This window comes from Lampetra fluviatilis, chromosome 41 (genome assembly GCF_964198595.1).
Source record: "Lampetra fluviatilis chromosome 41, kcLamFluv1.1, whole genome shotgun sequence".
In the NCBI taxonomy this organism is placed as follows: Eukaryota; Metazoa; Chordata; class Hyperoartia; order Petromyzontiformes; family Petromyzontidae; genus Lampetra; species Lampetra fluviatilis.
This window is the reverse complement of record NC_136315.1, coordinates 7,358,898-7,371,102: the sequence shown is the minus strand read 5'-3', so window position 1 is coordinate 7,371,102 and position 12,205 is coordinate 7,358,898. Positions and strand designations below refer to the sequence as shown.

General features: G+C 45.0%; 2 protein-coding genes across 4 annotated transcripts in view; one reads left to right on the top strand and one right to left on the bottom strand.

Moving 5' to 3' along the window:
* LOC144946501 (protein FAM149B1-like) overlaps nucleotides 1–7,488 on the top strand; it is a 53,548-nt gene extending 46,060 nt beyond the window's left edge. For all 3 annotated transcript variants that reach the window (XM_078875437.1, XM_078875436.1, XM_078875435.1), the window contains exons 13-15: nucleotides 45–126; nucleotides 1,070–1,207; nucleotides 2,137–7,488. In XM_078875437.1, coding sequence (XP_078731563.1) covers nucleotides 45–126; nucleotides 1,070–1,207; nucleotides 2,137–2,213 — 297 coding nt within the window. In that variant the 3' untranslated portion in view covers nucleotides 2,214–7,488. The remainder of the gene's footprint in view (nucleotides 1–44; nucleotides 127–1,069; nucleotides 1,208–2,136) is intronic.
* A 383-nt stretch (nucleotides 7,489–7,871) lies between these two features.
* On the bottom strand, nucleotides 7,872–12,085 carry LOC144946503 (uncharacterized). The gene is made up of 3 exons (XM_078875440.1): nucleotides 11,930–12,085; nucleotides 9,445–9,675; nucleotides 7,872–9,098 (listed from the first exon to the last, which is right to left on the bottom strand). The coding sequence occupies exons 2-3, from the start codon at nucleotides 9,659–9,661 to the stop codon at nucleotides 8,419–8,421; spliced, it is 897 nt and encodes a 298-aa protein (XP_078731566.1). The 5' UTR covers nucleotides 9,662–9,675; nucleotides 11,930–12,085; the 3' UTR covers nucleotides 7,872–8,418.
* Between the last annotated feature and the right edge of the window lie 120 nt (nucleotides 12,086–12,205).

The following is a 12,205-nucleotide window of genomic DNA, read 5'->3' as shown; positions in this document are numbered from 1 at the left end:
CGTTCGGGTTTGTTTAAACACGGGCCTGTCGCGTGCGCGTGCAGTCAGACATGCAGCTACGGAGGTCGCTGACACCCATGGAGTACAATAGCGCCACACGCACCGGAAGAGCCTCCCTGGGATCAGGTATGGTCTCTGCCTGTTTGTGTGCGACCGTGTTGTTTTTTTTTTTATGGGGAGCTGTGGTGCAGTGTTTAGAGCACTCCTCAGAAAAGAAGCACGTAAACGTGGATTCAATTATCAGTCGCGGCCTGCATAAAAGACGAGTCATATCTGAACCAGTCCAGGGCTTCCCCTGGATCAATTCAACCTCGAGTTCGTACCTGGTACGGTGTGTAAATATCGGAATTGGGGAGACAGGGGGCTGGGCGTGGCATTGCTCACCGACCCACTCGTGTGCCATGCTGGTCCGTTGTAGGCACTCGCTGGCAGCACTTGCCGCAAGTCTGTTATAAAGTCAACATAAAATAAAATGTTTCGCTCCGGACGATCGCTACAAAGTATGACCTGTGTTTTGATTTAGGGTGCTGATTTTTAAGGTGCATTGAAAAATTATAATACTCCGATTGATGCTCCTACTGTTGTGGAGTGACTCATGCAGCCAGTTATGGCTGCAGGGTTTTGGTAGTACATGTTGTTTATGTCATTTATTGTGAAAATTCCGTCACAGTTCCTATGATCACTGTTTCATTGGTTTCATGGCTTTATTTTGGTGATTTCGAAAAGTTTATTGGTTTAGCCATGTTTGTTTGTTGTAGTACAGAGTTAGACTGATGGCCTTAATCTAAGTTGTCTTGTGGTTGTTGTTGGTTGTTTGACTTGCATCCCACTTGGATTTTTGCACACAGCGTTGGTGTACGGTGTTTTTTTCTGCAATATTTTGCTGTCTTTTCTTGGATTTTCTGTTTGCACATAGTCACTTTAAGATGTTTTCTTGTTCATGTTTTTTGTTTGTTGCGGTTGCACCCGATTCAAGAGCCGAATGGCTCACAGGGCTATACGTAATAAGTGAACTTGAACAATGGGGGACCTTTGTCTTTGTGAGCACTTGCTGCCTCCCATCCCACAGACTCGCTGAAGATTCGCGTGACCGGGATCGGGCTGAGCAGCGCTGGGTACCAGCTGGACCCGTTCTCACTGCACGCACTCGGCCACTCACCTCTGGAGGACGATGAGGACCACCCCCCCGCGTACCACCCGAGCTGGGGTCAGTGTTCAGGGAGTGCAGTGTCTGTGTGTGCATCCTCGCTTTCCAGCGTGCGACTGTGGTCATCCAGAACAGACCTTAACAACATTTAGTGACGCAATGCCCGATCCACAAATACCACCTGAATGTGAAATTGCAGTTATTGCTCTGCATCTCCATCAGCCATGCGAAGGAAGAATTCTAGATTTGAAGCTTTCGTGACTGCAAGGATTCATACTCTTAGTTCTTTCGGTAAAGTCACGCATCAAGCAAATCTAGCTGTGACGGTCCCACCTGATGACGGAGACTTGTGTTGCCTCCGAAACGTCGTGATTTTTATTTTATTTTTATCAATTTTAATTTAATTTTTTACCTACGTGACTTTACCGAAAGAACTAATAGTACGAAGGAAGAAGACCGTGGCTCTTTAGGGCCCCCTTGTGACCACCTTGGATATCGATAGTAAGGCTACGATTTTGACGAGGTGATTTTTATGGAGGTGGCAAAATGTTACTTTTTGTAGGCTCTCACCTGCACATATTAAGGCCTTGATCTGGACTGGATAATAATCTTCTTGCTTATGGCTGCATGAATCGCTTATAAGTCTATATACATATTATAGTTATCCGGGTAATGGCTTCAATACCTCGGTTAAGTATTCAATCACATTGGTCCACGGTGTGGTCGATGATCTGGTTGGTGTTTGCGCAATCGCGCGCCAGGTTTTCTTTAAATTTCCACTTGTGAATGTCATAGTGGGCGGTTCTTCTGTTAAGACGTGCGGATTATATTTTCAATGTGGACCATTGTAATCGAGGGAGATTAAATCCTGAAGGTTCTTTAATGGTGGGATCGGCGATCAGGCGGTTTATCGGGATCGGTAAACGGTAATTAAACAAATACAACAGATATAATGGAAAACAAATGACCGCCATTATTCTTGTTTGCAGGTGCTGAATCCCACTTGCATCATAAGCCACAGAGTCGCAGCAGCAATGGCAAGAAGCGTTTCCCCATGGCGCTATAGCTCATGGGATGCGGAGGATGGTTGGGCAGCTTTTTCGTCGCCCTCACTGCAGCCCGCGCCGGCGTGAGCGCAGCGCTGGCCAGGCGGGCGAGCCTCATGCTGGACCACGCTCTGCCGGCCAGACACAGCGCGTTTAGACACCCGTCTCCAGCTCGCCGTGGAGGAACTGCGACGTCTCCGATGCTGCGTGAGAGCGCCATGCTGCTGCGTAGGTTTTTTCGAGGTTGCGCTCTGTAGCTCTCCGATGTCGTTTTCGTGTCGTTCGGAACGATGTCCGACGTTTTGCTCCACGTGCCGGGAGACACTTCGGGAACTGAAAAAGCTGTGGTCACTCAGAACCAAAGAATCTTTCTGGCGCGTGGAGCGAAACGTCGGACATGAAGCCGAACGACACGCGGGTACAACCCGAAAAGCCATCGGAGCGATTGACCGGCAGCTGCATCGTGCGTTTGCCACCAGCGATCTGCGTGTCCCATAAACGCATATGTCCGGGTACCTTCAATGCAATTCTATACTCGTTTAATTTGTGCGCACAAGAATTCTGCAGAGACCACATCCGTGTGGGCGCCCTGCAATCGGAGTCGACGTGAGTTGACGTCGCGGTTGTATTCGTGAGATGGGGGGCCTTTTGGCCAAAGTGCAGGGATCAGTCATGCGCAACTAAGCATGGTGAGGCTTGATATACCCAGTGTCAGCGTTTTGGCTTCGCTACCCCAATGCGTGGGCGAGTGGCTCTCTGAAATGTCAACAAAGTCACCCGCCGTCGTGAGGTTTCGAGTATTTATCTTTTTAAAATCCCGGCTCCTGTTCGTAGTATCCTCTCTGCAAACGTATTTTATTTTCAACACTATTTTCAATCGCAAAAGTACATTTTCTGCTTTATTAACGAAAGCAGTGAAATAGCAAACTCAAGATTCGCATAAAATCTATAAATATTCCCATCACATCCAGTGTATGACGCACATAACAGTAACCTAAACAATTACCCCCAGTACGATACACACGTGGGTGCCATACATTAGTTTTTTTTTATTTTATCAGAAATGGGAAAACATTTATGTGTGTTATACACAGGAGCGTATTATACGCAAGCCAACTTAAAAGTGTGGATCTATTGCTTTCAATATTCAGCACGGGAACTTGTTCGTTATTACTGTCTTATATTATTATATTTTTTAACCTCTTTGTCAGATGAGACCATAAACTGTCATTGTTTTTACTCAGGGACAACTTCAGCACAGGAATTTGGTCCACGTAGGGTACCCGTATAAGCCTTGCATCACTTTGGTGCTATCACAGCTCTGTGTAGGATTGGACTGTATAGCCCAAGGAGGTTGCAAACAATATTATTGCCACGTGTTTGAAAATGTAGGTGCAATTTAAAATGCGCAATGAGCAGATGACCGAAGGGTCCGGATTCACGATACAGCATTCTCGCAGAGCGCTTGACTTTCAGGGTTGAGGAGTCTGTGTGCATTGATGGGGCAGCAATATTTGAAACTGTCAATGCTTGCATTGGTTACGAGGCATATTCAAGAAATCTGTGCACAGTGATGTAGCTGTACGGTTGGGGCGATAAATGCAGCATGAATTTAAAATCTGAGACACGGTTGCATGAAGACGCTTTACATATCCAAATCGTATTGTTGTGAGGTGCAAATTCGCATAATTGCTGACGGTTTAGATTCCTCCCCTTCGACGTGTCGTCACAGTCCCACTCGTATGATTTATTGAGCGTCTCCTCCCTTGTGCTTGTGGTAAGCTTCATGGTTCAGGGCATCATTCCTCGTTTTCCTTCTTTGTCTCAGGGCTCAGAATATTTCAGGGCAGTCGACCGATCGCATATTTTCCTCCCCCCTCCCCAAGACTGGAGCACCTCAGCTGCTGTCCGTTATAAACCGTGCACGCCGGTTCACTTTGTAACGAGGGTTGCTGCGATATCATTTTTCAGGGTCCGATACGAAACAATATTCGTTTTGACGATATGACGATTGTTGCGATCTGGTTTCCCCTTTCCATTTGTAATTCACTTTTGTACTGTGTGTGTGCTTTGCTGAATTTACGGTACGAATAAAGATGACTTAATAGTTCAACTGCAGTTCGCTCAACATAAGCCTGTAAATAAATCTTCGAGTTATTGCAGCTTTACAGTATGTATGCTTATAATATACACGCTGTCAGTTATAACAGAAATACACGTGTAATTGGATTAATTCCAAAAATCGAGGTCATATAATCACCATGTCCTCAGTTACTCTGGAAACATTTAGCAAACCTCAAGTTTAATGGGTAATAGCTATTCATTTAGAAATTATTATTTTTCAGCTGTTTTGTTATTTCAGAGAAAACGATTCCAATAAAAGTAAAATATTCTAGAAAAATAAAAGTAACAATAGCACGGTATGTTTGAGAACGTACGATACGATTATCGTGACCCATATAGTACGGCCATATCGTCGCAACCCTACTTTTTTACACAAAGCAGCTGTTACCACTTCCAAAATAGTCGGATTAAACCGGTGGCTAGCATCTGGTAGCGCATTGTTTCCTAACCTTGGGGTTGAAGCTCCCGTAAACCCCATTTATTGCGGTCAGCAGGATTGTATAATCCTCAATGTATGACTAACAGAACAGGTTTACGACTTACTCCGAACGAATGAAACCAGAGCCCTATAAACGTGAAACGGTGGGCCAATATTTGTTCAAACGATTCCAAGCAACAGGCCAATGCTGGACCCAACCTCTGCACCTTTTACTGGGCGAGTGGTTTCTCTACCTGCGCGTAGTTTGTGGCTTCGTGTTCAGCGACTGCGTGCATTGCGCGAACGGCCTCCGTGTTGGGGAGTGGCGGGGAGCAACTCTGTCGTTTAACCCCTGGTTGGGTCAATGGGGTTGTACATAAATGTTTTATTTCAAGTGGCACGTGTGGTGTGTGCCCCATCTCAGGTGTAGATTTTGACTCGTAATTGACTCGCCAGTCTCCTGTTTGAACGCGCTCTGTACGTTAAACCTGTCTGTGTCAATCCGCGCACAGCTTTCCATTTGAAAGCAGAATGTTTAAGTGTCCCAGTCACATTTTATAGCAGATTCTTCATTCGTGTACAGGAGACTTGGGCACGTTATTGTACAATGGTGTATATGAAAATTTTTGCACATACGTACGCGAGTGTGCCTGTTTGTGTGTGTATGGGAAACGGTACACAGGTTAGCGCACTGTCCCACTAATATAATCCCCTGAGTTTAAATTCCTGTCCACGGCTGACATCGATGGGCAGTGATATCTGAGCTGATCCAGGGCCTCCCCTAAGTCAGCGCCACCTTAGATGATTAGCTGGCGCAGTGTGTAAACATGAGCATTGGGAAGACAAAGGTGGATAGGCATGGTCCTAGCCACACCATCCCTTTGTACGCTGATCTTCATAGATGCTCACCAACAGCACTTGCCTATACGGCTATACGAGGGATCTTTGTCTATGTGTGAGTGTATGTATGAATGTGTCGTGCCTGATGAAAGAGATGGTATGTTGGTTAGAACACTGCCCCCATAGGCCCAGCTACCCAAGTTCAGTTGGGAAGTTCTGTTCATTACAGGAAATGTGGTTTCTCTGCCTGGCAAGAGATACCTGAGGTCATCTTCGCCTGTTTTTAGTACCTGGCACATCAAACAACTCCAGTGCTGCGGTGGGGCCGTGCTTTTTACCATCAACAATTTTTTACTGGCCAAAATAGGTGCTCGCTAACAGCACTTGCCAGTCAAACCAGGTGAACGAGGATTTTTTTTTTTTGTACCTGATCATGTTTATTTTGAAGTTGCCAAAGATATGTTGTAATGTCACGTAAACAAGATGTTATGAAATTCAGGGCCGTAATTTAACATTGTTTCATATATTTTGATTGTTGCCATATTTACTGAGGCATGCAGTGATGCGTCGATTTAGAAGTTAAAATCGATTCTAGCGCTCTTGCGCGTGAGAATCGATTGTGTTCGGTTGACTCATCTTGTCCGTCACGAGTTCACGTAAATCCCCTGCATCCGTTCGAGGCACTTGGTGCACCAAAATTTAATGACACCACAATATAAAAAAGAACACATTATTTAATCATAAAAATTATCAAATTTCGAGTGGTACGCGTATTCAACCTCCGTTAAAAGTGTCTTATCGTTGTCGAACCACCGAAGATGCAATTCTACTCTCAACAACAAGAATGCTTTACGTCTTGAATTTGTATTAAATAAATGTTGGCTTTATTGGGTCAATTCCACCCGTTTCTTATAATTGTGTATGTAATGTATTGCCGTTATTAATGGTCAGGGGTCTTTTTTATATTCATGCAAAAAAAAGTACTTAATTCTCTATAAATGGGGAAATTTCCTGGCTGGTAAAGTCTGTTAACCAATAAAGCACATTAATAAGTCACTTTGACAATCTGCTTTGTATTGCAACTTAGTCAACTCTCGATTATTCCAGGTTAAGCAATTAGGCCAAACACAATTATTGTTGTATACCTCCTTGGAACGTGGGGTGACCATTTAAGATGTCTCGTCTGTGTTTTTTTTTATTGCTGCACGTAATCAATCGGTGCACGAGTTCAAAAACATAATTGTTTTGCAAGCACGCTTAAACTGCAACTGATAATGGGAGTTTACGATTAGAACGTCGTTCAATTCATTGCACAATGGAATACCCTTTGCATGCCCAACCATTCGCTTTCAGCGTTTACTTTTTCAACAATGTATGCAACTCTTGACATTTTAATATGCATCGATATTGAATATAAACCCTCGTCATTTATTAAAGCACGCGTCAGTGTCTCGCCAATCGCCACAGCTGGTGCAACACTCCTACATTTCCCAATCATCTGTTCAACGGGAATGCGTTACACTGCACATGCACGTAGATTGGCAGCAATGTAAACCATGGGATGTGGGCACAAAAGGTTGCGGTTGAGAAATGTTAGCAAGTTAGACCAGGTTATTTAAAGCCACACTGGATCATCTCATTGCGGTTCAACATCCTATTGACACTCACGTTCTGTTACACATGGCCTTGCATATGATCTGTACATGCTTGTTGTTATATGTACAAGTACTTAGTCGTTTTCGTTTGAAAAATATTAAGTACAAAAAACTGCAATTTTGTAATTTGATAGAAATGAAAAAATATGTACATATGTGAATACAGATTGTACCGTTTTATTTTATATTTATGTTTAGCCTTCAATGTTAAAAGGTAAAGTTACATCTTTGGTATAATAAACAATGATAGCTACACGATTGTGTTGTATTTTTCAACTCTCTTAAATTCGATTTAGCAGAATTGCAGGGTGGATTGTTCCATCGTAGGACCATGCATGGCAGCATTTTCGAGGCCATCATATACCAGTGAATCCTGCCTGATGATGTATACCCAGAAACGCTTTGAAATTCATAATCAAGCCCTTTTATTATTTAACATTATGGCAAGTTTTTTTGGCAAGTTTGAATTCACAGAACGTCGGTATTATTTGCGGTCTACATTTTCTTGAATAACAAAGTAACTGATTGCAGGGACACGCATACACTCTAAATATAAGTGCACGTTTATTATTACTAAAGAGTAGTTTAAAATGGTACCTATGCTCATTTTGAAAATGACCAGTGCCTGAATATCACTGCCACGTTCCCACCAAAAAATACATTTGCAACATTAATTTTAAATACTTATCGTGTTTATTTGGACATGAAATAAGCGATGAACAATAACCAGCAAAATAGCTCAATGGGTAAGAGGCCTGTTGATCCTGCTTTGGTACAAGCCTTGTCAATACCGGTTTGAGTAACGTCACCAAAAAGAAAGGTTACAAAATAGCAATGTTCTTAATCTGAGTAAAAACACATGTCAGCAATTCAAAGCTAAACTCTGCCATATTGTAAATTATATTTCAGTGTTTGAATGACTAAAACACTGTTAACAAAACTTAAGTATAAAAAAAATGCACAATGCACCTGTGTGAAAACAAAGTCGTTTTTAAACACGCTACCTTTATTCTATTTAGTATTTATACAGCGCCCTTTCCAGGGCACTTTACAATGCAAGCCGTATACAAGGCGCAACACCTATTAATGACAAGTTAATTATGCTCATCTGCATCTGAGAAATTTTTTTGCATCTGTTTCATAGCCCACGTCAAATTTCTCTCCGTGCATTGATGCACGGGGAACACCTCAGAGCGTTGCAGAAGCGACCAAATCGTCGGAAAGTTTGCCTTTAACACGCGATTTGAGAATGCCCAGCAACTCCGAGAGCACGCCCATCTCCTCCTCGTGCATCTGGCGTGCATCCTCAATCTTCTGCAACTCTAAGTCGAAGCTTTCCTTCTTTAAGTCCTTGACCCACTGGGGCACACCACTGTTCCACATCACCCTGCGCCTCTTCCTCGCTCTGGCCTGAACTTCCTCCTCCTCCACCGCGGTGGCCGATGCAACGGGCCACTCTAGCACCTCCGGTTGCGACGACGGGACCTCCTCGCTCAGCTGGTGGTCGCCCTGCTCCGACAGCACCACTTGCACCATTAAGGGCCGGTTCATGATGAGCGAGCTGCGCGTGGCCACGGGGTGGATCTCCGCGTCTGGCCCGTACATCTCATCGAGCTCATTGAAGAAGGTGCATTCCGTCCGACTGTTGCCGAACTTGTGCTGGTCAACGACTTTGCTGTAGACCTTGAGTAGCATCTTCCACCGGTGTTCGCACTGCCACTGCGTGAACATGTGGCCCTTGGCCTGGAGGCCGCTGGATATTTCGTTCCACAGGTTCTTCTTCTTGTGCTTTCCGCACGTGAACTGATGTTGCCGTTCCTTGTAGAGCGAGATGAGCAGCTGGGTGGTCTCCTCGCCCCATTTGTGAGCTACGCACAGAATGGATAGAACAAAACGTGAGAGGATTAATGGGTTGACGAAACAAGTTAGTTTTTAAACAAGCAAATTTCTCTGGAATTGCCAAACGTTTTTACGACAGAATGTCGGGGTAAAATAGCAATATATTATATGTAATTTTTATTATTTTATTATTTCCCTTCTACGTGACTTTATCGAAAGAACCAAGAAGAAGAGCAATCAAGTGGTTGTACTTTGCAGGTTTTACTATAGATTGACAAGATTTATTTTACTATAAGCTGTTGATTAAATAGGAAATCTCTTACCGCTTATATTTCTTCATAACAAATTCACAAAATGCATCTATGGCAAAATCACCTGGAGAATGTGTCTTGCACTGTAATGTCAAATCGTTGAAATCAGTGTCCTTGCTATCGTTTTGGCTGGGAGAGCTGGCAACGGGTGGCGAGCTGGGTGGGTCAGGGACGCTGGTCTCAGCCTCCAGCAGTGGACAGTCGTGCGTGAGGGCCAGGTCCACATCGTGAAACTGCTCCAGGCACTTGGAACACTGGTAGATCTGCATCAGTGTGGCCATGCGTTTCGCAAACCCTGCACAGATGAAAAATCAACAGACGTGTTAACACTTATTGGTTACAACTTTCATAGTGCTCACCACTTGACCTTTGGCCCTTAGGGCCTGTCCTCTGCAACTGTTTTAATATAAATAGCAAATTAGCATATATATTAGTTTTCAAGGACAATGCATACATTATCAAAGCATATTTGTTTGCACGTTTCCCCACATGTATGTGTGGTTAATGCACACTTGATGCCTTGTTATAGGTGTCTATTTGGTGCTCTTCGCAACATTATTATAGCGTAATGCCATCACCAAGACGCTGTTTCATGGTCTGCATGGGAGCGATATTACAGTAGCTTCGCAGTAGGCGGCACTGTGGCTGTGTTTTCCCGATCGAGTAGAAGCAGTCGACTTGCCTTAAAACGCGAACTCGCATTTGCAAAATGAACCGCAGAACTATTTTGTTCAGAGGAACGCGATCCCCCACAAAATGCAAAGAGTCGGCCTCGAGCTGGGAATGAGTATTTGGGTGGGTGTGTGTGTGCGCGGGCATGTGTGTGCGGACATGCATGTGTGCACGTGTGCGTGCATGGGAGCTGAGTGGACTTGCCGATGACTGGTACCAGCGATGTCAAGATCGACCTCTGTGGAGGAGGCTCGTGAAGGACGCTACTGGGCAGTTGGAGACAGTCGCCCTCCAACAACAGAGGGCGGAGGAGCGACGCTCACAACGAGTGGATCGCCGGGTGGCTAAAGCACAGCAAGTTGGCACAGTAGGGGCACAGGTGGTGCATCGGCCAGTCATCTTAGTCGACCCGTGGCACCTGGGTCTGCCCCGTGACCTCATTCCAGCGGGCGTTCGACACTTCACGTGGCCTCTATGTGCACATAGCCTGGCACAAGCGTCGTGGTGACGTCACCGCCACTTAGTGGCGAATGGTGGTTGTTGTCTTTGTGTGTGCAATGGTGGTGACTCGTTGCCTTCATTTCCGACTACAAGCTAGCATCAGGAATCAAGGTAAGTGAAAGTAAGTTTTCTATTTTAGTTACTTTTTTTTTACTAGTCAGTATTTTTTTCCAGTGTTACATGCAAATGTGCAATATTTATTCTTAATTATGAATGTAACAATGCTTTCCTTTTCATCGAACCGTAACACTTTTCATTACACCGACCGATATGGGCATTTAATTACGGTGCATTTTTGTGTTCCGACTTAGCAATGGGTCTCGTGAACGAATTGGGTTCGTAAGCCGAGGACTGTCCCGTAACATGCCGGACGATTTCAAATTTGGGGACAATTTAAACCGTGAAGCAAACCCCGTAACTTGGCCCTAGGAAACAATGTCACGCTTAGGGCTGACTGAAAAGTGGGCTTGCACAATGGTGTAATGCACGTTACCATAAATAACCCAACCGGTAATAGATATCCATTGCAATTTATATGCATCTCATTAATCACCCCACCCTGCCTTTGCACGTGAAGGGCTCACAAGAAACGCCATCACATCGAAACAGGAGGATTTCTCCACAGACCTGGCTGTCTGACTGATGATAGTTGTAATTAATTATTGGCGAAACGTCCTACTCTATTGCAAACGTTGTGGCTTTGCTCTTCAACACATCCGTATGCTGTACTAGTAACTGTCGGGTGGTGGCGGGTTTAACGACATTTATTTTTACGCGATCTAGCCCCAAAAAACTGTATTATGAACGACTAAACAGTGGAAGGAAAAGTCACAAAATAAGTTGTGCGCACGATATTCATGGGTTTTGGCATCGCGAGAACGTGAAAGCACGGCAACTTGAACGAAGCAGGCTTCATGTAGCAGCGGACACATCGTAAACATGAGATGACGCTCTATCACCGCACCGATGGATTTAGGAATCCACTGCTTTAACTGCCAATCGCTTACCTCGCAGCCCAAGTTGTAAGCAGCGGTGACATCAGACAAAACAAGACAGCAGTGGCTTAGCCGTGGAAGGTTTAAGTGGTATCCTGCTCATACAAGCGCGGTATTAAGCTAATACACAATAACATGGCGGGTAACACACGATCTCAATGTATAGGTACAACACAGCAGTATCCCGTGAAAAGGTCTCCGCGGTTTTGAGAACAAATGCCGCCGCCTATATGCAGTAGTAGTAGTTGTTACGATTCTCAGAATTGTTGTCGTGAAGAATGAAAATCGTGTCGGAGCCTCGCAACAACAAAAAAGTTGATCATTTAAAGGCGTTCGCGACCGATGGCTCTTCACACGGGATCGTCGCGACGCGAGCCTCACCTTCGAAATAAACCGGGGAAGGAGCGGCAGAGGCACCACCACCACCACCACAGCGAGGAGGGGAAACAACGCGGGCGGACCGTGAAGCTCTCTCGCCGCCGCCGCCGCTGCTGCTGCCTTTAACATAAAGCTCAGGGGCCAGAGGGAAACTTCCGGAAGTCGAATTCTACTTCCGGAAGACGAGGCCCAGGCGGCAAGGGAGCATCTACCGGAAGTCGAATTCCACTTCCGGAAGACGAGGCCCAGGCGGCCAGGGGGCAACTTCCGGAAGTCGAA